We start from the raw sequence: 23,420 nt of genomic DNA on the forward strand, positions 1-23,420 counted from the left end.
GAGTGAGGGGAGTGGGAGATGTGGGAGGGAGTGAGGGGAGTGGGAGACGTGGGAGGGGGTGAGGGGAGTGGGAGATGTGGGAGGGAGTGAGGGGAGGGGGAGATGTGGGAGGGAGTGAGGGGAGTGGGAGATGTGGGAGGGAGTGAGGGGAGTGGGAGACGTGGGAGGGAGTGAGAGGAGGGGGGAGATGTGGGAGGGAGTGAGGGGAGTGGGAGACGTGGGAGGGGGTGAGGGGAGTGGGAGATGTGGGAGGGGGTGAGGGGAGGGGGAGATGTGGGAGGGAGTGAGGGGAGTGGGAGATGTGGGAGGGAGTGAGGGGAGTGGGAGATGTGGGAGGGGGTGAGGGGAGTGGGAGATGTGGGAGGGAGTGAGGGGAGGGGGAGATGTGGGAGGGAGTGAGGGGAGTGGGAGACGTGGGAGGGGGTGAGGGGAGTGGGAGATGTGGGAGGGAGTGAGGGGAGGGGGAGATGTGGGAGGGAGTGAGGGGAGTGGGAGATGTGGGAGGGAGTGAGGGGAGTGGGAGACGTGGGAGGGAGTGAGAGGAGGGGGGAGATGTGGGAAGGAGTGAGGGGAGTGGGAGACGTGGGAGGGGGTGAGGGGAGTGGGAGACGTGGGAGGGGGTGAGGGGAGTGGGAGACGTGGGAGGGAGTGAGGGGAGTGGGAGATGTGAGAGGGAGTGAGGGGAGGGGGAGACGTGGGAGGGAGTGAGGGGAGTGGGAGATGTGGGAGGGAGTGAGGGGAGGGGGAGACGTGGGAGGGAGTGAGGGGAGTGGGAGATGTGGGAGGGAGTGAGGGGAGGGGGAGACGTGGGAGGGAGTGAGGGGAGTGGGAGATGTGGGAGGGAGTGAGGGGAGTGGGAGATGTGGGAGGGAGTGAGGGGAGTGGGAGATGTGGGAGGGAGTGAGGGGAGGGGGAGACGTGGGAGGGAGTGAGGGGAGTGGGAGATGTGGGAGGGAGTGAGGGGAGGGGGAGACGTGGGAGGGAGTGAGGGGAGTGGGAGACGTGGGAGGGGGTGAGGGGAGGGGGAGACGTGGGAGGGAGTGAGGGGAGGGGGAGACGTGGGAGGGAGTGAGGGGAGTGGGAGATGTGGGAGGGAGTGAGGGGAGGGGGAGACGTGGGAGGGAGTGAGGGGAGTGGGAGACGTGGGAGGGGGTGAGGGGAGTGGGAGATGTGGGAGGGAGTGAGGGGAGTGGGAGATGTGGGAGGGAGTGGGAGATGTGGGAGGGAGTGAGGGGAGTGGGAGATGTGGGAGGGAGTGAGGGGAGTGGGAGACGTGGGAGGGAGTGAGGGGAGTGGGAGACGTGGGAGGGAGTGAGGGGAGTGGGAGATGTGGGAGGGAGTGAGGGGAGTGGGAGATGTGGGAGGGGGTGAGGGGAGGGAGAGATGTGGGAGGGGGTGAGGGGAGGGGGAGACGTGGGAGGGAGTGAGGGGAGGGGGAGACGTGGGAGGGGGTGAGGGGAGTGGGAGATGTGGGAGGGACTGAGGGGAGTGGGAGATGTGGGAGGGAGTGAGGGGAGTGGGAGATGTGGGAGGGAGTGAGGGGAGTGGGAGACGTGGGAGGGAGTGAGGGGAGTGGGAGATGTGGGAGGGGGGAGTGAGGGGAGTGGGAGATGTGGGAGTGAGTGAGGGGAGTGGGAGACGTGGGAGGGAGTGAGGGGATGGGAGATGTGGGAGGGAGTGAGGGGAGTGGGAGATGTGGGAGGGAGTGAGGGGAGTGGGAGATGTGGGAGGGAGTGAGGGGAGGGGGAGACGTGGGAGGGGGTGAGGGGAGTGGGAGATGTGGGAGGGAGTGAGGGGAGTGGGAGACGTGGGAGGGGGTGAGGGGAGTGGGAGATGTGGGAGGGAGTGAGGGGAGGGGGAGATGTGGGAGGGATTTAGGGGAGTGGGAGATGTGGGAGGGAGTGAGGGGAGTGGGAGATGTGGGAGGGAGTGAGGGGGAGGGGGAGGGGGGTGAGGGGAGTGGGAGATGTGGGAGGGAGTGAGGGGAGTGGGAGATGTGGGAGGGAGTGAGGGGAGGGGGAGACGTGGGAGGGGGTGAGGGGAGTGGGAGATGTGGGAGGGGGAGGGGAGGGGACGGGGGGGAGGGAGGGGAGTGGGGGATGAGGAGGTGAGTGAGGGGAGTGGGAGACGTGGGAGGGGGTGAGGGGAGTGGGAGATGTGGGAGGGAGTGAGGGGAGGGGGAGATGTGGGAGGGATTGAGGGGAGTGGGAGATGTGGGAGGGGAGTGAGGGGAGTGGGAGATGTGGGAGGGAGTGAGGGGAGGGGGAGACGTGGGAGGGGGTGAGGGGAGTGGGAGATGTGGGAGGGAGTGAGGGGAGTGGGAGATGTGGGAGGGAGTGAGGGGAGGGGGAGACGTGGGAGGGGGTGAGGGGAGTGGGAGATGTGGGAGGGAGTGAGGGGAGTGGGAGACGTGGGAGGGGGTGAGGGGAGTGGGAGATGTGGGAGGGAGTGAGGGGAGGGGGAGATGTGGGAGGGATTGAGGGGAGTGGGAGATGTGGGAGGGAGTGAGGGGAGTGGGAGATGTGGGAGGGAGTGAGGGGAGGGGGAGACGTGGGAGGGGGTGAGGGGAGTGAGAGATGTGGGAGGGAGTGAGGGGAGTGGGAGATGTGGGAGGGAGTGAGGGGAGGGGGAGACGTGGGAGGGGGTGAGGGGAGTGGGAGATGTGGGAGGGAGTGAGGGGAGTGGGAGACGTGGGAGGGGGTGAGGGGGAGTGGGAGATGTGGGAGGGAGTGAGGGGAGGGGGAGATGTGGGAGGGATTGAGGGGAGTGGGAGATGTGGGAGGGAGTGAGGGGAGTGGGAGATGTGGGAGGGAGTGAGGGGAGTGGGAGATGTGGGAGGGGGTGAGGGGAGTGGGAGATGTGGGAGGGAGTGAGGGGAGGGGGAGATGTGGGAGGGAGTGAGGGGAGGGGGAGACGTGGGAGGGAGTGAGGGGAGTGGGAGATGTGGGAGGGAGTGAGGGGAGTGGGAGATGTGGGAGGGAGTGGGAGATGTGGGAGGGAGTGAGGGAGTGGGAGATGTGGGAGGGAGTGAGGGGAGGGGGGAGACGTGGGAGGGAGTGAGGGGAGTGGGAGATGTGGGGAGGGAGTGGGAGATGTGGGAGGGAGTGAGGGGAGTGGGAGATGTGGGAGGGGGGTGAGGGGAGTGGGAGATGTGGGAGTGAGGGGGAGGGGGAGATGTGGGAGGGAGTGAGGGGAGTGGGAGATGTGGGAGGGAGTGAGGGGAGTGGGAGATGTGGGAGGGAGTGAGGGGAGTGGGAGATGTGGGAGGGGGTGAGGGGAGTGGGAGATGTGGGAGGGAGTGAGGGGAGTGGGAGATGTGGGAGGGAGTGAGGGGAGTGGGAGGGAGTGAGGGGAGTGGGAGATGTGGGAGGGAGTGAGGGGAGTGGGAGATGTGGGAGGGAGTGAGGGGAGTGGGAGATGTGGGAGGGAGTGAGGGGAGGGGGAGATGTGGGAGGGAGTGAGGGGAGGGGGAGACGTGGGAGGGGGTGAGGGGAGTGGGAGATGTGGGAGGGAGTGAGGGGAGTGGGAGACGTGGGAGGGGGTGAGGGGATTGGGAGATGTGGGAGATAGTGAGGGGAGGGGGAGATGTGGGAGGGATTGAGGGGAGTGGGTGATGTGGGAGGGAGTGAGGGGAGTGGGAGATGTGGGACGGAGTTAGGGGAGTGGGAGATGTGGGAGGGGGTGAGGGGAGTGGGAGATGTGGGAGGGAGTGAGGGGAGGGGGAGATGTGGGAGGGAGTGAGGGGGAGGGGGAGACGTGGGAGGGAGTGAGGGGAGTGGGAGATGTGGGAGGGAGTGAGGGGAGGGGGAGATGTGGGAGGGAGTGAGGGGAGTGGGAGATGTGGGAGGGAGTGAGGGGAGTGGGAGATGTGGGAGGGAGTGGGAGATGTGGGAGGGAGTGAGGGGAGTGGGAGATGTGGGAGGGAGTGAGGGGAGGGGGAGACGTGGGAGGGAGTGAGGGGAGTGGGAGATGTGGGAGGGAGTGGGAGATGTGGGAGGGAGTGAGGGGAGTGGGAGATGTGGGAGGGGGTGAGGGGAGTGGGAGATGTGGGAGTGAGGGGAGGGGGAGATGTGGGAGGGAGTGAGGGGAGTGGGAGATGTGGGAGGGAGTGAGGGGAGTGGGAGATGTGGGAGGGAGTGAGGGGAGTGGGAGATGTGGGAGGGGGTGAGGGGAGTGGGAGATGTGGGAGGGAGTGAGGGGAGTGGGAGACGTGGGAGGGGGTGAGGGGAGTGGGAGATGTGGGAGGGAGTGAGGGGAGGGGGAGATGTGGGAGGGATTGAGGGGAGTGGGAGATGTGGGAGGGAGTGAGGGGAGTGGGAGATGTGGGAGGGAGTGAGGGGAGGGGGAGGGGGTGAGGGGAGTGGGAGATGTGGGAGGGAGTGAGGGGAGTGGGAGATGTGGGAGGGAGTGAGGGGAGGGGGAGACGTGGGAGGGGGTGAGGGGAGTGGGAGATGTGGGAGGGAGTGAGGGGAGTGGGAGACGTGGGAGGGGGTGAGGGGAGTGGGAGATGTGGGAGGGAGTGAGGGGAGGGGGAGATGTGGGAGGGATTGAGGGGAGTGGGAGATGTGGGAGGGAGTGAGGGGAGTGGGAGATGTGGGAGGGAGTGAGGGGAGGGGGAGACGTGGGAGGGGGTGAGGGGAGTGGGAGATGTGGGAGGGAGTGAGGGGAGTGGGAGATGTGGGAGGGAGTGAGGGGAGTGGGAGATGTGGGAGGGAGTGAGGGGAGGGGGAGACGTAGGAGGGGGTGAGGGGAGTGGGAGATGTGGAAGGGAGTGAGGGGAGTGGGAGATGTGGGAGGGAGTGAGGGGAGGGGGAGACGTGGGAGGGGGTGAGGGGAGTGGGAGATGTGGGAGGGAGTGAGGGGAGTGGGAGACGTGGGAGGGGGTGAGGGGAGTGGGAGATGTGGGAGGGAGTGAGGGGAGGGGGAGATGTGGGAGGGATTGAGGGGAGTGGGAGATGTGGGAGGGAGTGAGGGGAGTGGGAGATGTGGGAGGGAGTGAGGGGAGTGGGAGATGTGGGAGGGGGTGAGGGGAGTGGGAGATGTGGGAGGGAGTGAGGGGAGGGGGAGATGTGGGAGGGAGTGAGGGGAGGGGGGAGACGTGGGAGGGAGTGAGGGGAGTGGGAGATGTGGGAGGGAGTGAGGGGAGATGTGGGAAGGAGTGAGGGGAGTGGGAGATGTGGGAGGGAGTGAGGGGAGTGGGAGGGAGTGGGAGATGTGGGAGGGAGTGAGGGGAGTGGGAGATGTGGGAGGGAGTGAGGGGAGGGGGAGACGTGGGAGGGAGTGAGGGGAGTGGGAGATGTGGGAGGGAGTGGGAGACGTGGGAGGGAGTGAGGGGAGTGGGAGATGTGGGAGGGGGTGAGGGGAGTGGGAGATGTGGGAGTGAGGGGAGGGGGAGATGTGGGAGGGGGTGAGGGGAGTGGGAGATGTGGGAGGGAGTGAGGGGAGTGGGAGATGTGGGAGGGAGTGAGGGGAGGGGGAGATGTGGGAGGGAGTGAGGGGAGTGGGAGATGTGGGAGGGAGTGAGGGGAGTGGGAGATGTGGGAGGGAGTGAGGGGAGGGGGAGATGTGGGAGAGAGTGAGGGGAGGGGGAGACGTGGGAGGGGGTGAGGGGAGTGGGAGATGTGGGAGGGAGTGAGGGGAGTGGGAGACGTGGGAGGGGATGAGGGGAGTGGGAGATGTGGGAGGGAGTGAGGGGAGGGGGAGATGTGGGAGGGATTGAGGGGAGTGGGAGATGTGGGAGGGAGTGAGGGGAGTGGGAGATGTGGGACGGAGTGAGGGGAGTGGGAGGGGGTGAGGGGAGTGGGAGATGTGGGAGGGAGTGAGGGGAGGGGGAGATGTGGGAGGGAGTGAGGGGAGGGGGAGACGTGGGAGGGAGTGAGGGGAGTGGGAGATGTGGGAGGGAGTGAGGGGAGGGGGAGATGTGGGAGGGAGTGAGGGGAGTGGGAGATGTGGGAGGGAGTGAGGGGAGTGGGAGATGTGGGAGGGAGTGGGAGATGTGGGAGGGAGTGAGGGGAGTGGGAGATGTGGGAGGGAGTGAGGGGAGGGGGAGACGTGGGAGGGAGTGAGGGGAGTGGGAGATGTGGGAGGGAGTGGGAGATGTGGGAGGGAGTGAGGGGAGTGGGAGATGTGGGAGGGGGTGAGGGGAGTGGGAGATGTGGGAGTGAGGGGAGGGGGAGATGTGGGAGGGAGTGCGGGGAGTGGGAGATGTGGGAGGGAGTGAGGGGAGTGGGAGATGTGGGAGGGAGTGAGGGGAGTGGGAGATGTGGGAGGGGGTGAGGGGAGTGGGAGATGTGGGAGGGAGTGAGGGGAGTGGGGGATGTGGGAGGGAGTGAGGGGAGTGGGAGGGAGTGAGGGGAGTGGGAGATGTGGGAGGGAGTGAGGGGAGGGGGAGATGTGGGAGGGAGTGAGGGGAGTGGGAGATGTGGGAGGGGGTGAGGGGAGTGGGAGATGTGGGAGGGAGTGAGGGGAGTGGGAGATGTGGGAGGGAGTGAGGGGAGTGGGAGATGTGGGAGGGAGTGAGGGGAGTGGGAGAGATGTGGGAGGGAGTGAGGGGAGTCGGAGATGTGGGAGGGAGTGAGGGGAGTGGGAGATGTGGGAGGGAGTGAGGGGTGTGGGAGATGTGGGAGGGAGTGAGGAGAGTGGGAGATGTGGGAGGGAGTGAGGGGAGGGGGAGATGTGGGAGGGAGTGAGGGGAGTGGGAGATGTGGGAGGGAGTGAGGGGAGTGGGAGAGATGTGGGATGGAGTGAGGGGAGTCGGAGATGTGGGAGGGAGTGAGGGGAGTGGGAGATGTGGGAGGGAGTGAGGGGAGTGGGAGATGTGGGAGGGAGTGAGGGGAGTGGGAGATGTGGGAGGGGGTGAGGGGAGTGGGAGATGTGGGAGGGAGTGAGGGTAGTGGGAGATGTGGGAGGGAGTGAGGGGAGTAGGAGATGTGGGAGTGAGTGAGGGGAGTGGGAGATGTGGGAGGGAGTGAGGGGAGTGGGAGATGTGGGAGGGAGTGAGGGGAGTGGGAGATGTGGGAGGGAGGGGAGTGGGAGATGTGGGAGGGAGTGAGGGGAGTGGGAGACGTGGGAGGGGGCGCGCTGCCCGCATGTTTATTCTGTCACATGATCGAGCTGATCCTGCCCGTCGGCTAACCAGCGGATGTAGTAATATCGAGACGTGGAGCGAGCGCCGCGTTTGGGAAGGAGAGCGCACGACGGGCGGGGTCTGCACCCCCCGTTAGAGTTGGCGCTGTAATGATCCCACCGCTGGAGTCGTGGGCTGGCAGCGCCGCGCCTCGTTGGGGGGGGGGGTATCGAGTGGAGCCGCTGCAAGGGAGACCGGTGAGGATGACGCGGAGTTTTCCAGCTTCTCCTCCTCCTCCACCACAGAGACGCTGCCTGCGTGCGCGCGGAGTTGAGGGCCCCTTTGATGCCGCGCGCGGCTCTGGAGTTGCCCCGCGCGCCGGGGGTGGGGAGGTGGTGGGGGTGATGGGAGTGGTGGTGGGGGTGGGGGGGATGGTGGTGGAGGGGCGTCCCCTGCGATGTTCCGACGAGGCGCGATTAAAGAGAAACGAGCGCGGCCCGCGAGGGGGTTCCGTGTTGACGATGGGCGGGGGCCGATGATCCCCAGGGGGACGCCGAGCCGCGCGCGCTCTGCGCTAATGGGCCGAGGTGAAGGACGAGGAGAGGGGCCCAAGGGCGGTTGATGAGTGGCTCCACCATAGCGCGTTTCATCAAATTCGTTTCCAATAATTTATTCTGCTGACGGAGATTCCCCAGACCCTATCCCCCCCACCGCCTTCACCAAACACGGTGAAAACAAATTGAGGGCGCAGTTGCTAAGGCAGGGGACGACGACGAGGAGGAGGTGGTGAACGAGGTGGCCGACCCACACGGGCGGCCCCAAGAGAGTCGCGCTCCCGTCTCACCCCGACGCGCGCGCCCACCCGCGCGACTCCGAGCGCCGTTAGCGCTACTCCGCGAGCCTCCTGCCGGGCAGAGAGCGCCTCGCTGGGCAGGGTCTCAGCTCCCGCCTGGCCCCGCGCGAGATGGGGGGCTTCCCCCCACTTTCCTCGGCTGCGTTCCTCTCTCTCTCGCGTTCCCAGTGGCCGGGTGTGCTTCCTGTTGTAATTGTGCACGGGAGGGAGGCGGCTGCCGCTGCTGCTGCCACGGTTTATTCATTCACGTGGTGGACGCGGAGGCAGTGGGGGGGGGAGGCGCGGGGGTTATTTGGGAGGGGTGAGGGGGGTCTTGGCGACTCCACTTCGCGATTCGCGCGTGGCCGCGCCGCGGGTTCAGTCCGGTGCTCCCACGCCCCTCCCGCCCCGGGGGGTGGCGGGCAGGGGGGGGGTCCGGGAACGCCGCTCATCATCATCGTCGTCGCTAACGAGGTTAGCTGCCCGCGTACAGTGGGAGTGAGTGCATTGTACGAGTTTCGTCTCGCGTCTGCGTGCAGCAGCAGCAGCAGGAAGTGGTCGCCCGGAGCTCGGCGCCCGAATTGTCGCGATGTCCGTGGCGATTCATCACTGGTGAATGTCCCCGCTCTGTTTTGTTGCTGTTCGCGGTGTGGGCGTCTCGCGCGCAGCCTGAGCGCGACTCGCGCTGTTCCCACTCCACGCGCGGACGCCTCCTGCGATCGTTTATCATCAGCGGCAGCGGCAGCAGCGTCAGCGGGTGGAAGCGATCAGAGCGGCCCCCTTGCTGATGCGGATGCTGGAAGGGGACGGGGGTGGCGGTGGTCGCGGCTGATAAGCCAGCGCGTGGCTTTGGTCGACGGCAGGCGCACCACGTGCCCTTGCCGCGTGGCTCTCCGCCAGTGCGCTCTCCATCCCTCTGCCTCTGTGGATTCTCCTCCCATCCCTCCCTCCCTCTGCCTCTGTGAATTCTCCTCCCATCCCTCCCTCCCTCTGCCTCTGTGAATTCTCCTCCCATCCCTCCATCCCTCTGCCTCTGTGGATTCTCCTCCCATCCCTCCCTCTCTCTGCCTCTGTGGATTCTCCTCCCATCCCTCCATCCCTCTGCCTCTGTGGATTCTCCTCCCATCCCTCCATCCCTCTGCCTCTGTGAATTCTCCTCCCATCCCTCCCTCTCTCTGCCTCTGTGGATTCTTCTCCCATCCCGACTCTCACGCGGCTGATAATCCCGCCTAGAACTGGCGGGCCGCGCACCTCGTCCTCAATGCGCGCCTCCTTCCCCCCGCCTCCCGTCAGATCTCGAAGGCTGAGCAGGTTTCAGCCTGGCTCGTACATGGATGGCAGACCGTCTGGGAATACCAGGCGTTTGTGCGCTTAGGCTGCGAGGTGGCAGTACGGCAGTGCATTATTTAATCCATCTGTGCGGAGCTCCCGGAGTTCCCCTTGTACGCGCGGTGGGTTTTTCCCCGCAAGTTACGATTTCCTGCCTGCCACGCTGCGCCGAATGCTCTGTGAATGAATGGGATCGGCCAAACATGCCAACGCGGGCTCCTCCCAAAAAGCGAGGCTCGAGAATTTTCGCGCACGGGGCCTCGGCGGTGGTCGCGCGGGCAGCTGCCGGAGGCGCGGAGGGCCCTGGACGACCGCGCGGGACCAGGCGGGTGGGGACCGACAGAGGCCACCGCGCCGAGGGTCTGGGCGGTGCGCGACGAAACACGGCAGAAGACGATGGCGAAAGCACCGAGAAGCAACGCGCGGATTGCAGAGGTCGCGTTCGCCGATCACGAGAGGCGGTGGACTGGGCCAGGAGGCATCGCGAGAAGGAGTGAAGTGCCTATGGACGAGACTGGTGACGGAATCGCGGCCGAGAGAGAGATCGACAGAGATAGCGTACCCAAGAGGGTGACCCCGGTGGGGATGTCGGAGCGATGCGATCAGCTCCTACATCTACGTCCAACCAAGCAGCCAGGCATCCACTGACACCCACCAGCTCGCACTCCACGCGCATCCTCAACTTCTGGCCCCGTCTTTTGCCAATTGTTCACTTCTCAGTGTCGATGCTTGCAACCCCGCGGTGGCAACACGCACAGTAGCGCCAGGTGTTTGGCAAGGAGGGCCTGTGCGCTTGCGTTTCCTACAGATGTAGCTCCCATGCTCCCGTTCCGGTGGGCAGGAGTCGCCGGCACAGACGAGGTGCATGGTGGTGGGGAGGTCCCTCGTGTGTGTGTCGGTGTGTATGGGTGGTTTAAATTGGGGTGGGTGGCAGTGTGCCTCGTCTGTGTGGGTTTGTGTGTGTGTTCGGGCGGGTAGAGGGGGCTAAACGGGCGCGGCACGGGCTAGAGAAGAGATGGAGTGATGTGGTACAGGAGGATGTGGAGCTGAGTGGACTTGCCGATGACTGGTGCCAGCGGTGTCAAGATCGGCCTCAGTGGAGGAGGCTCGTGAAAAACGCTACTGGGCAGTTGGAGGTAGTTGCCCTCCAGCAACAACGGAGGGCGGAGGAGCGACGCTCACAACAACGAGTGGAGCGCCGTGTGGTTAATGCACAGCAAGTTGGCACAGTAGGGGGCACAGGTGGTGCATCAGCCAATCATTTCAGTCATCTCAGTCAGTCGACCTGTGGCACCTGCTGGGTCTGCCCCGTGACCTCCTGCTAGCGGGCGTTCGACACTTCACGTGGCCTCAAGATGCACTTGGCCTGGCACAATCGCCGTGGTGACGTCACCGCCACTTAGTGGCGAATGGCGGTTGTTGGTTGTTGTGTGTGTGTCTGTGGGAGGGGGGGTGTGTGTGTGGGTGTGTGGGTGTGTGGGTGTGTGTGTGTGGGTGGGTGTGTTTGTGTGGGTGTGTGTCTGTGTATGGGTGTGTGGGTGGGTGTGTGGTTGTGTGTGGGTGTGTGTGGGTGGGTGTGTGTGTGGTGTGTCTGTGTGTGTGTGTCTGTGGGGGTGTGTGTGGGTGTGGGTGTGTGGGTGGGTGTGTGTGGGTGTGTGTGTGTGGGTGTATGTGATGTGTCTGTGGGGGGGGGGGTGCCCAGCCACCGCATGCCTAAACAGCTTTTGTTCGGCCGGATCGAGGGGGCTAAACGGGCACAGCACGCGCTAGAGAAGAGATGGAGTGATGTGGTACAGGAGGACGTGGAGCTGAGTGGACTTGCCGATGACTGGTACCAGCGGTGTCAAGATCGGCCTCAGTGGAGGAGGCTCGTGAAGGACGCTACTGGGCAGTTGGAGGCAGTCGCCCTCCAACAACAACGGAGGGCGGAGGAGCGACGCTCACAACAACGAGCGGAGCGCCGGGTGGCTAAAGCACAGCAAGTTGGTACAGTAGGGGGCACAGGTGGTGCATCAGCCAGTCATCTCGGTCATCTCGGTCAGTCGACCCGTGGCACCTGCTGGGTCTGCCCCGTGACCTCCTGCCAGCGGGCGTTCGACACTTCACGTGGCCTCAAAGTGCACTTGGCCTGGCACAAGCGTCGTGGTGACGTCACCGCCACTTAGTGGCGAATGGCGGTTGTTGTTGTTGTTGTGTGTGTGTGGGTGTGTGTGGGGGGTGTGTGTGTGGGTGTGTGTCAGTGTGTGTGTGTGTGGGGGGTGTAAATGAGTGTGAATGAGCCCAGGGGACGTGGCCCCGAGGGGACTGCCCCGGCACCCCACGGCATGCCGAGGCCGCGTCTCCTGATTGAAATTAAAACTCGGAAACTCGCGATCGTTCATCTCGCGTCGCGAGGTCACGAGCCGCCCCCCGCCTCCCCATCCCCCCGTGTCACTGCAGCCCCACCCCTTGCTCACCACGTGCGTGCTGAGTCAGTGGGGGGTTGCTTAGGCGGCCACCGATGAATCCTCGAGGCCAGGGAGTTGCGGTTCGCGATGGGGCTGTGTTTGTGTGGACCGTATCCTCCGCACACCCCTCCACACACTCACCCCCATGTCCCCCTCATCGATCCCCGTTACGATGCCTGCTTGTGTGGGTTCACGTGTCTCTGTGGGACCACGTGTTCCTCTCGGCTCACGTGTCTCTGTAGGTTCACGTATCTCTGTAGTTTCACGTGTCTCTGTAGGTTCACGTGATTCCTGCTCACCAGTGACGATTATCTGAATCAGTCCTGGTCCTCCCCTAGGTCGACTCAGGCTCAAATGACTACCTGGTGCAATGTGTGAATATCGCCGCTGGGGATACAAAGGCAGCCGGGCGTGGTGCTGGCGAACCCACGCCGGCCTTCATAGGTGCTCGCTAACAGCACTTGCCCCGACAGTCTGTTGAGGCTACACGGGGGATCTTTGTCTTTTGATCACGGCGCAGGTGAGGGGCGCCTGCAGCGGCCATGACGAAACTCTACGAGTTCAAGTGGCAGAAGCCGGTGCCGGAGTTCATGCAGCGCGGAGCGATCTTCCACCGCTACGACGAGGTGAGGGTCTCAGGGTGGTGCTGGGGGTCTCACGGTGGGGCTGGGTGTCTCACAGTGGTGCTGGGAGTCTCACAGTAGTGCTGATGTCTGTGTGCTGCAGGAGACTGCGGTGTTTGAGAACAGCTGTCACGTGCAAGTCGACGAGTTTGGCTTCTTCGTGCGCTGGACCAGTGAGGGCAAGGTACCTTCTCCACCTGCACTACCACCAACCACCCTGCACTACCAGCCATGTGCACCATCATACACCGCCATGCGCTACCAGTCAGCTCCACTACCACCCACCAGCATGCACTACCAGTCAGCTCCACTACCACCCACCACCATGCACTACCAGTCAGCTCCACTACCACCCACCACCATGCATTACCAGTCAGCTCCACTACCACCCACCTCCATGCACTACCAGCCAGCTCCACTACCACCCACCTCCATGCACTACCAGTCAGCTCCACTACCACCCACCTCCATGCACTACCAGCCAGCTCCACTACCACCCACCACCATGCACTACCAGTCAGCTGAACTACCACCCACCTCCTTGCACTACCAGCCAGCTCCACTACCACCCACCTCCATGCACTACCAGTCAGCTCCACTACCACCCACCTCCATGCACTACCAGTCAGCTGAACTACCACCCACCTCCATGCACTACCAGCCAGCTCCACTACCACCCACCACCATGCACCACCAGTCAGCTCCACTACCACCCACCACCATGCACTACCAGCCAGCTCCACTACCACCCACCTCCATGCACTACCAGCCAGCTCCACTACCACCCACCACCATGCACTACCAGTCAGCTCCACTACCACCCATCTCCATGCACTACCAGCCAGCTCCACTACCACCCACCACCATGCACTACCAGTCAGCTCCACTACCACCCACCTCCATGCACTACCAGCCAGCTCCACTACCACCCACCACCATGCACTACCAGCCAGCTCCACTACCACCCACCACCATGCACCACCAGTCAGCTCCACTACCACCCACCACCATGCACTACCAGTCAGCTCCACTACCACCCACCACCATGCACCACCAGTCGGCTCCACTACCACCCAGCACCATGCACTACCAGCCAGCTCCACTACCACCCACCACCATGCACTACCAGCCAGCTCCACTACCACCCACCTCCATGCACTACCAGCCAGCTCCACTACCACCCACCACCATGCACTACCAGTCAGCTCCACTACCACCCATCTCCATGCACTACCAGCCAGCTCCACTACCACCCACCACCATGCACTACCAGTCAGCTCCACTACCACCCACCTCCATGCACTACCAGCCAGCTCCACTACCACCCACCACCATGCACTACCAGCCAGCTCCACTACCACCCACCACCATGCACCACCAGTCAGCTCCACTACCACCCACCACCATGCACTACCAGTCAGCTCCACTACCACCCACCACCATGCACCACCAGTCAGCTCCACTACCACCCAGCACCATGCACTACCAGCCAGCTCCACTACCACCCACCACCATGCACCACCAGTCAGCTCCACTACCACCCACCACCATGCACTACCAGCCAGCTCCACTACTGCATCATTGGCGAGAAAGCAGCCTGTGTGCTGTGCGTGTTGCGTGTGCTGCGTGTGCGGCCCTACAGGAGGGGCAGGTGCTGGAGTGCTCACTCGTCAACGACGTGCGCCTGGGGACACAACCGAAGGTCGGTGGCCATAGAGAGGGGGGCAGGGAGTGGTGGGTGGGGATGGGGGTGGGGGGGGTCAGGGCAACGTGGCCTGTGCCTCGGTCATCAACTCCAAACCTCATCATCATCATCATCTCACGACGAGGGCTGTCGTGATGAACACAGCTGTAATGTCAGAGTGGGGGTTATGACACGGGTGCTGGTGGTTGGCGAAGTGGTTGGACTGAACGCGAGTTCACAGAAGTCGTATGCCGGGCGCGCTGCGCTGAGCCTCTTCTCGTGCCACGGTACAGCACGCCCGCCCGCTCTGCGTCGACGTGAGAGTCGGCCTCTCCGGGGCTGCTCCTCTCGCGGCAGCTCCAGCTGTCGTTGGCGCTTGACGATCGGCCGTAGATCCCGGCGGCCACCCTGGTTAACACCGCGGCTCTACCTGCCAGGGCGAGGCTGCGCTCCGCTTGCTGAGCTCACGGCGGACGTCACAGATCCCGCCGCGACGCAATTCGTATGAGTCGGCCATTGCGTGCCGGCGGTCAAGGTCCAAATTTCGATAATTACACCGCAAATCACTCAATTGGGATGACTCGCATGGCACAACATAACCCCCCACCCCGTACAGAAGAATCCCCGTTTGCTGACTAAAGGCCGCTTCCAGGCCACGTGCTGAGTCACCATGCGCCCACAGGGGCAGCTGCCACTGGGGGTGCCCTATCAGCAGGGACGCAGCTATGGGGTGGGGTATGTGGTAGCACTTTGCAACTGATAGGGGCCCAGTCGGCCACCCAGCAGCCCCGAATCAGCAGATCAACGAGTAACAACACGCGAAGAACATTTATTGGAACGAAAATATCTGTTGAAAATTTCGCTGCGGTCTACTATGAACCAAGCCCGATTAACTCATCTAGCTGCCGTATCAAGAGAGCAGCGTCATGTTGCGCGATCCACCCACTTTGAGGAAATCCGAGACCGATGGGGCCGGCATGAGAGCAAGACGCACGATGACTTAATCCTTAAAACTGTATTTAATACTGTCACTGTAAGACTGTCTTCCTCTAAACCCATACACTGTGCAACTAAAATAATATATATTTTGTATGCGGTTTAACAACATCCGTAGCTGTTTCAGTAAAAGTGAGTCGGGAGAAAGACGATTGGGGGAGGGTGACACAGTCGTATCTTGCATAGTCCCCCGCCCCCCCTCGTTGAGACAGGGAGTTGCGCCCCTGATTGTCAGGATGTGTTGGGATGAGAGCGGCCGGCGGAGTGCGAGGGACGGGGGAGGGTCGCGCGATCCCAGAGACCCTCACGGCCGCTGTCACCGATTGGCCTCGCGGTCACGCTTTGTGTGGTGGTGGCGGTCCCAGGACACCAAGGTGCTGGCGGCGCTGGAGGGCCTGGCCCGCGTGGGCCCCGAGCTGGAGAGCTGCCTGGTGTGCGTGTGCAGCGGCACCGACCTCGTGAACATCACCTTCACGCACCTGGTGGCCGACAGCCCCGAAGTAGCCAAGGTAACGCACGGCGGGTGGACCGCGCGGCCTTCGCTTCGGGGACCCGTGGCACGCCACAACCACCACCACAGCCGCCACCACCACCACCACCACCACCGCCTCCACCACCACTGCCACCACCACCGCCACCACCACCACCGCTACCACCACCACCGCCGCTACCACCACCGCCTCCACCACCACCGCTACCACCACCACCGCCACCACCACCGCCGCCACCACCACCACCGCCGCCACCACCGCCGCCACCAACCCCAACCGCTACCACCACCACCATCACCACCGCCGCCACCACCGCCGCCACCGCGACCACCACCGCCGCCACCACCATCGCCACCGCCCCCACCACCACCACCGCCGCCACTACCACTATCACCGCCACCACCGCCACCACTACCACCGCCCCCACCACCACCACCGCCGCCACCACCACCACCGCCGCCACCACCACCACCGCCGCCACCACCACCACCGCTGCCACCACCACCACTGCCGCCGCCCCCACCACCACCACCGCCTCCACCACCACCGCCCCCACCACCACTACCACCATCGCCCCCACCACCACCGCCGCCGCCACCACCACTGCCGCCGCCGCCACCACCGCCGCCGCCCCCACCACCACCACCGCCCCCACCACCACTACCACTACCACCACCACCGCCAACACCACCGCCACCGCAGAGGGACTGTCGGCCCGTTGTTTCGGGCCACAGTGCTGCTGAAGGACTGGTTGCGTCTCAAATTTACGCTCCGCATGGAGACATCGCGATAGATAGCCGACAGCGCGACCCGGTGTGTGGGTTTGGATGTTGTTGTGTAGTCTGCATATCTTAGTTATATGTAAAACCAAGTCGTTGTGGGTATGCTCCCACATCTTCCAAGACGTCTGGTCACCCTGGAAGAGTAGACCAAGTACACTGTCGCGCTCACTTTAGCGGAGGCCCTTCGGCCAGCAGGCGGCGTGAGCAATCGGTTGCAGGGCTGCACTTTTATAACAGAGAGCTCGGTGTGAGTGTTTGTGTGTGCGTGATTGTGTGTGCGTGTTTGTGTGTACGTGTTTGTGTGTGCGTGATTGTGTGTGCGTATTTGTGCACGTGGCTGTGTACAGAGAGCGGTGGTGGAGTGATTAGCGCGCTGCGCTCATGGTGGGCACCAGTGACGATTATTTGCACCGCACCTGGGCCTCCCCTAGGTCGACTCAGCCTTACATAAGTCTCTTATGCATTGTGTAAACATCACCACTAGGGAGGCAAAGGCGGCCGGGGATGGTGCTGGCCACCCACCCCCTCGTGTGCCGTGCCGCCCTTCATAGGTGCTCGCTAACCGCACTTGCCTCTACAGACTGTTAAGACTATACGGAGGATCTTTGTCTTTGTTGTGTATATGGAGAGGGGTGGTGCAGTGGTTAGCGCGCTGCGCTCATGGTCAGCACAAGTGACGCTTATTTATCTGAACCGCTCCTGGGCCTCCCCTATGTCGACTGAACCTTAAATGCAGTGTACCTGGTGCGATGTGTAAATATCGCCACTAGGGAGACAAAGGCGGCCGGGCGTCGTGCTGGCCACCCACCCGCTCGTGTGCCGTGCCGGCCTTCATGGGTGCTCAGGAACAGCGCTTGCTCCTACACTGTTGAGGCTATACGGATGATCGTTGTCTTTGTGTTACCCGGCAGGAGTGGCTGGAGGGACTCAAGTCCGTGATTCACAATTTCCGGGCCAACAACGTGTGCCCCATGACTTGCCTGCGGAAACAGTGGGTGCCGCTTCTGCTGCTGCTGCTGCCCGCACCACAGCTCTCTCACGCCCGAGCACGGCCCTAGCCAGCGCGCCACGTGTTCCATAGAGCCCGAGCTGCGAACAACCATGACTCACAAGGCCCCCCCCCCCCCCGACCAATCACTCCACGCTCACAGGACATTGGCTGTGGATCCCGAAGGCTCGGGACGGAGCGCGCCAGGCAGTCGCGGATCGCCCGCGTAGACGCTGAAAGTTGGGGGGCCGACAAGCAGCAAATCGCTCGCCACCGCGCGTTTAGCCGGCCAGGGCATCGCGCGAGTCCCGAGGCTGTCACCACAGAGAGGTCCAGCCGAGTGTTGGCTTGGAGGGGAGTGGCGGTGGTGGTGGTGGTGGGTGCGGGCGGGCGATGATTGCTGCGTGTTCCCAATTAAGCGCTATGCCGAGTTGTTTTTTTTCCTCCCCCACCCCCTCCCCCCCCAAATTGGGGAAAAAATTTGGGCCGTGACGTTAGCGGTGGCCGCACCGCGGGGCGGTGGTGGTGGGGGGGGCACGAGGCTGAGACGAAGCCGGTGTCGCCGGATTTACCGGGTGACGCTGGGGAGGGTGGGAGGGTGCGGGGGTGGCCACGGGTCACGGTGCTAACGCGGGGGAGGGAGCGGTGCCGCCCTCGCAGCTCTCGCCTCCCCTGCACTTGTAGGGGATGGAATTTGATGAATTTAGCCGCATTTGTTAAATGTGGCCATTTCCACGTGAAATCTTACCCAACTTGGGCACGGCTGCGCCCCGGTGGAGGCCAGGAGAGCTGCATTCACCGTCGGAGCCCCAGAGGGGCACACGCCCGCGCACGGACACCCACACAGACACACACACGTGTGACCTTCAGACCTGGCGTATAACAACATCTGGCAGACGAGCTCAGGGTTGTAATCCCCTCGTGGGCAGCGCAGTTGTCCGCGCGGAGTCGCGGGACGACCCCCGTCGTCTCTGTGCAGGAGCGATCCTTTGATGCAGACCGCTGGGATGTCTCCCACTCTTATCGCGTCGATGTCGCCACGCGCGGATCCCCAAATAGAACGACGCGAAAACGCAGCCACGCGCGTTACCATGGCGCACGGCGCGGCCTCTCCAGCGAGGAGATCCTCTCCTGCCCTCCCTCTCTCCTCGCTTCTCCTCCTCCTCCCTCCCCTACCTCGCCCGCCTCACCCCGACAGCGCGGAGAGCCGCGGAAGTCTCCTCCGTTCTCTCACCATGAGCAGACTCGCGACGCTCGCGGTGCGGCGATTCGCGTAGACGGAAGGGCGTTGAGTTGATGCAGGAACGTCGAGCCGAAGGAGTGTTGACATGATACACGAGTGCCAAGATGCATGAGTGCGCCTAGGTGGTGTGGAATGTTTGTAAGTCCTGCGCTCTGATGCGTGCCCCATTGTGCATGATTTGCATGTTTACTCATGTCCGTGTGTGTGTCCGTGTTTGCATGTGTGTGTGATGGACACGTGTACATGTGTGTGTGTGTGATGGACACGTGCACACGTGTGTGTGTATGTGCGATGGACAAGTGTACATGTCTGTGTGTGATGGACACGTGTGTGTGTGATGGACACGTGTACACGTGTGTGTGTGTGATGGACACATGTACATCTCTACAGTACATGTGTTTGCGTTCCCATTCCTTAACAGTGCGATAAAATTTACCAGTTCTGTTTTGGCAGTGGAGGTCTCACTCCGAATCAGTCGAGCGGCATTATCGTTTCATCATCTTCGGAACGCTGTGTGGAAGTTACCTGGTCTGTCGCTCCACACGAAGCTTCGGGTCTTCTCAGCCACTTTAATGCCCTCCTGTTTGAAATATTCATGATAGCCTTCCTACGATCCATCATGGATTTACCCAGGTTGGTTTGTGTGAGGAGCTCACAGATCTTTGAAAGATCTGCGTTGGCTGGGTCATGTAGCTCGCATGCCCAGCCACCGCATGCCCAAGTAGCTTCTGTTTGGCCGGATAGAGGGGACTTAATGGGCGTGGCACCGGCTACAGAACAGATGGGCTGATGCTGTACAGAAGGATGTGGAGTTGGTACCAGCAGTGTTAAGATCGGCCTCGATCTTGACACTGATGCTACTGAGGAGTTGGAGGCATTCGCCCTCCAACTACAGCGGAGAGCAGAGAAGCGACGCTCACAACAACGAGCGGAGCACCGGGTGAATAAAACACAGCGAGTTGGCACAGTAGGGGGCAAAGCCGGTGCATCTGCCAGTCATCTCAGCCAGTCACCCCATGGCACCTGGGTCTGTCCCGTCACCTGTCAGCGAGCCTTCGACATTTCACCTCGCCTCAAAGTGCACCTATCCTGGCACAAGCGCTCCGGTGACGTCACCGGCGGTTGTTGTTGGACACGTGTTTGTGTGTGCGCGTGTGTGCAGCTGGATGAAGCTCTGCTTCCTCATAAACCCGAGTGGAAAGATCCCCGTACGAAGGTGCGCCCCCTTCTGCACACCACTCAGCACCACCCAGCAGCATCAAGCATCGCTCGGCATCTACATTTTCAACATGAAACAACACCCACTCTCATCTATGTTAACATCAGCGAACATTAACATCACCCCACCTCATGACTATTCACATCAACCAACATCGTACATCACCTCCACCTTGCATCGCAAATGTAGCTCGCATGAATAGCTGTGATGCTGATGATATTAATGGTTGTGTTGATGGTGGTGCTGAACGATCATTGTCCGTGTCATGTTGCCGTGTAGACCGAGTGTGATCTACCAATTGTGACGAGTGTGCTGTGATTATTGACCATTAAAAGTCTAATGTGAGTGATGAGTATGATGAGTGTGATGTGAGTGACGAGTGTGATGTGAGTGATGGGAGTGACGTGAGTGACGGGCGAGTTTTCTCTTCACGTACGTTGTTCCCAGTATCACGCGGACATTCGCATCTGGCCGCACAGAGAAGGGCGTTTTCCAAGCGCTCAAGGACCTGAACCTCCCCAGTGGCAAGGTGAGTGGATTCGCCCACTCGCCTGTGTCCTTGACGCTTAGGCGCGTGTTGGGCTGTACCACCGTGTAAGGGGTAGGTGGGTTCAGGCCACATCCCATCAGCCGCAGCATCGGTTCAACAGAAGCAAAATTCTCGACAGGTTTTGACATTCATGCAGCCGCATATAACAGAGAGAGAGAGGGTCTTTGCCTGTAAAGCAGCTGGCAGCTTACCAGCAAGCGAGCCTGGGCTCTGCTGACGAGACAATTGTCGAAACCGGTCCAGAGTTTGCTCGTGTTGAACCAATGCTGCTGACAATGACGCACTCCCAGCAGGCCGCGTGGCTGATGGGGCGCGTGAGTCAACAGTGGCGTGCCGAGTGACGGCTGTGTGGTGGAGGCCGAGGGCAGTGCCGGATTAAGCTCGTGTGGGGCTTGGAGCATATCTATATATTTCAAAGGGAAATTTGTGAATGTGTGTCTGTTCAACATGTTTAGCGTACTTCCCGACATGCAACCCACTTGAAATTTGCCATGTGGGTACTTTCCAGACTGTACACTATGCAATTTAAAAAAAAAATAGACTTTTGTATTTTTTTGGGGGGGTGGGGACGCAATAATGCATTTATTTTGCACGGCAAGTGAGCTGTGACGTCACATCTGTGTAGTGCTTAGCGCGCCGCGCTACGAACCCGGCGACCCGAGTTCGATTCCCGCTCACGGCCACCACCGGTGACGATTATCTGAACCGATCCTGGGCCTCCCCTAGGTCGACTCAGCCTCAAATGAGTAACTGGTGTGAACATCGCTACTGGGGAGACAAAGGCGGCCGGGTGTGGTGAATCCAAGTCCCGTGCGAAGCCGGGTAGTAAAGCTAGTGTTGTTATAAAGGGGCCCTAAATAAATCAAAAACACATAAATATTAAAACACACATTTTCTACTTGCATAGTAAAGTTGTTATATTTTTTCATTTGTTATACAGGCAGATAATACGACAAATCGCTAACCTTAAACACCCAGTCGTTCATAAAAGTTGAAGGCAGTATAGTACTATGGTAATAGAGCAAGTGCAGAATCACTGAGCCGGAATTGATAGCTTGAAAGCATTTAGCGCGGGGCCCTTGAAAGTGCGGGGCCCGTAGCTACTACACGTGTAGCTTCTTGTGCTACTGGGAGAATGCGGCACTGGCCGAGGGTCGTCGTCTGCGTGAGTGTTTCACAGTGGCGGTGCTGACACGTGGCCCGGTTTGCCTCCTGCTGCAGTTGCGCTCCGCCCGTTCTCTCACTTCGCTCCATCTCCCCGTGGACGCCTTCGTAGCGATTTGCCCGAGCCGACTTTCGATTTATTCTGGAACCCTCCGATTTACAGTGCATTTACATTCTGGTTGTCTCTGCTCTGGCGAGATGTTAACTACCTCGCCTGCTATACAGGAGGTCGTGGGTTCGATCCCGATCCTGACGCCTGCTGCATTATCGGAGTTTGCGTGTTCTCCCCGTGGTCGCGTGGGTTTTTTTCTCCGGGTCCTCCGGTGTAATTCGGCTGCAATAAATGTCCACGCGATAAGCGCAACTTCGCTATAGCCAGGTCGCGTCTGAAAAAGAGATCTACGGCTCAGTGGGCCTGAACCGGTCAAATAAAACCATAGTTTCGTTTTAATTTAATGCATTTCTCTTTGCTTAATTGCCGTAATACGTTTTTCTTCTTCTTACGATATTGCTTTTTCGCCATTTTCATGAGCCGGGTCCCCTCTCGCTCGCGAGACGAATCGTGGACTCGCTCGCACGGTCCGTTCAGTGTAAAAGCCGCGCGACCGCTTCCAGCCGTCGGGCGGCTGCTTCCCTGGCGCCGTCCATCGCCTCGCCTCCTCTGCGCTGCGGACACCGCAAGCCGCTGGCTCGTAGCGCCCCCTGGCGGCAACGTGGGGGAGCGCCCCCCCCCCTCCCTTAGAACCCAAGTGGTGCGTCTCCCCCCTCTACCCCCTCTCACTCCTCCCCCCCTCCCCCCACTTTCGCCCCTCTTTTAGAACGAGGAGATCGAGGTGCCCGACTTCACGTTCGAGAAGTTCTATGACCTCTACCACATCATGTGTCCCCGCACGGACACCGACGAGCTGTTCCAGCAACTGTGAGCCCATCCCTGCCCCCACTGCCCCCACCGACTCATCCCTCACTGCCCTCATCCCCCACTCCCCCCACCGCCCTCACGCCTCCCACCACCCTCACTACCCAGCCCTTCCCTCACTACCCAGCCCTTCCCTCACTACCCAGCCCTTCCTTCACTACCCAGCCCTTCCCTCACTACCCAGCCCTTCCCTCACTACCCAGCCTTGCCCTCACTACCCAGCCCTTCCCTCACTACCCAGCCCTTCCTTCACTACCCAGCCCTTCCCTCACTACCCAGCCCTTCCTTCACTACCCAGCCCTGCCCTCACTACCCAGCACTTCCCTCACTACCCAGCCCTTCCCTCACTACCCAGCCCTTCCTTCACTACCCAGCCCTTCTCTCACTACCCAGCCCTGCCCTCACTACCCAGCCCTTCCCTCACTACCCAGCCCTTCCCTCACTACCCAGCCTTTCCCTCACTGCCCCTACTGCCTTCACTACCCAGCCCTTCCCTCACTACCTAGCCCTTCCCTCACTACCCAGCCCTTCCCTTACTACCCAGCCCTTCCCTCACTACCCAGCCCTTCCCTCACTGCCCAGCCCTACCCTCACTGCCCAGCCCTACCCTCACTACCCAGCCCTTCCCTCACTACCCAGCCCTTCCCTCACTACCCAGCCCTTCCTTCACTACCCAGCCCTTCTCTCACTACCCAGCCCTTCCCTCACTACCCAGCCCTTCCTTCACTACCCAGCCCTTCTCTCACTACCCAGCCCTGCCCTCACTACCCAGCCCTTCCCTCACTACCCAGCCCTTCCTTCACTACCCAGCCCTTCCCTCACTACCCAGCCCTGCCCTCACTACCCAGCCCTTCCCTCACTACCCAGCCCTTCCCTCACTACCCAGCCCTGCCCTCACTGCCCCTACTGCCCTCACTACCCAGCCCTTCCCTCACTACCCAGCCCTGCCCTCACTACCTGGCCCTTCCCTCACTACCCAGCCCTTCCCTCACTACCCAGCCCTTCCCTCACTACCCAGCCCTTCCCTCACTGCCCCTACTGCCTTCACTACCCAGCCCTTCCCTCACTACCTAGCCCTTCCCTCACTACC

The 23,420-nt window shown here is 61.9% G+C and overlaps 1 protein-coding gene across 3 annotated transcripts in view; it reads left to right on the plus strand.

Annotated features, from left to right (window-relative positions):
• Positions 1 to 23,420, plus strand: part of LOC144729815 (1-phosphatidylinositol 4,5-bisphosphate phosphodiesterase beta-4-like) — an 84,020-nt gene that overhangs the window by 15,215 nt on the left and 45,385 nt on the right. For 2 of the 3 annotated variants that reach the window (XM_078610325.1, XM_078610327.1), the window contains 8 exons: positions 12,195 to 12,300; positions 12,401 to 12,481; positions 13,940 to 13,999; positions 15,343 to 15,486; positions 17,162 to 17,241; positions 19,644 to 19,697; positions 20,148 to 20,229; positions 22,233 to 22,333. In XM_078610325.1, coding sequence (XP_078466451.1) covers positions 12,217 to 12,300; positions 12,401 to 12,481; positions 13,940 to 13,999; positions 15,343 to 15,486; positions 17,162 to 17,241; positions 19,644 to 19,697; positions 20,148 to 20,229; positions 22,233 to 22,333 — 686 coding nt within the window. In that variant the 5' untranslated portion in view covers positions 12,195 to 12,216. Of the gene's footprint in view, positions 1 to 8,265; positions 8,373 to 12,194; positions 12,301 to 12,400; positions 12,482 to 13,939; positions 14,000 to 15,342; positions 15,487 to 17,161; positions 17,242 to 19,643; positions 19,698 to 20,147; positions 20,230 to 22,232; positions 22,334 to 23,420 lie in introns of those variants that run through there. The other variant, XM_078610326.1, reaches the window with a different exon arrangement.

This window comes from Lampetra planeri, chromosome 33, assembly GCF_965212315.1.
Source record: "Lampetra planeri chromosome 33, kcLamPlan1.2.h2, whole genome shotgun sequence".
Classification (NCBI taxonomy): Eukaryota; Metazoa; Chordata; class Hyperoartia; order Petromyzontiformes; family Petromyzontidae; genus Lampetra; species Lampetra planeri.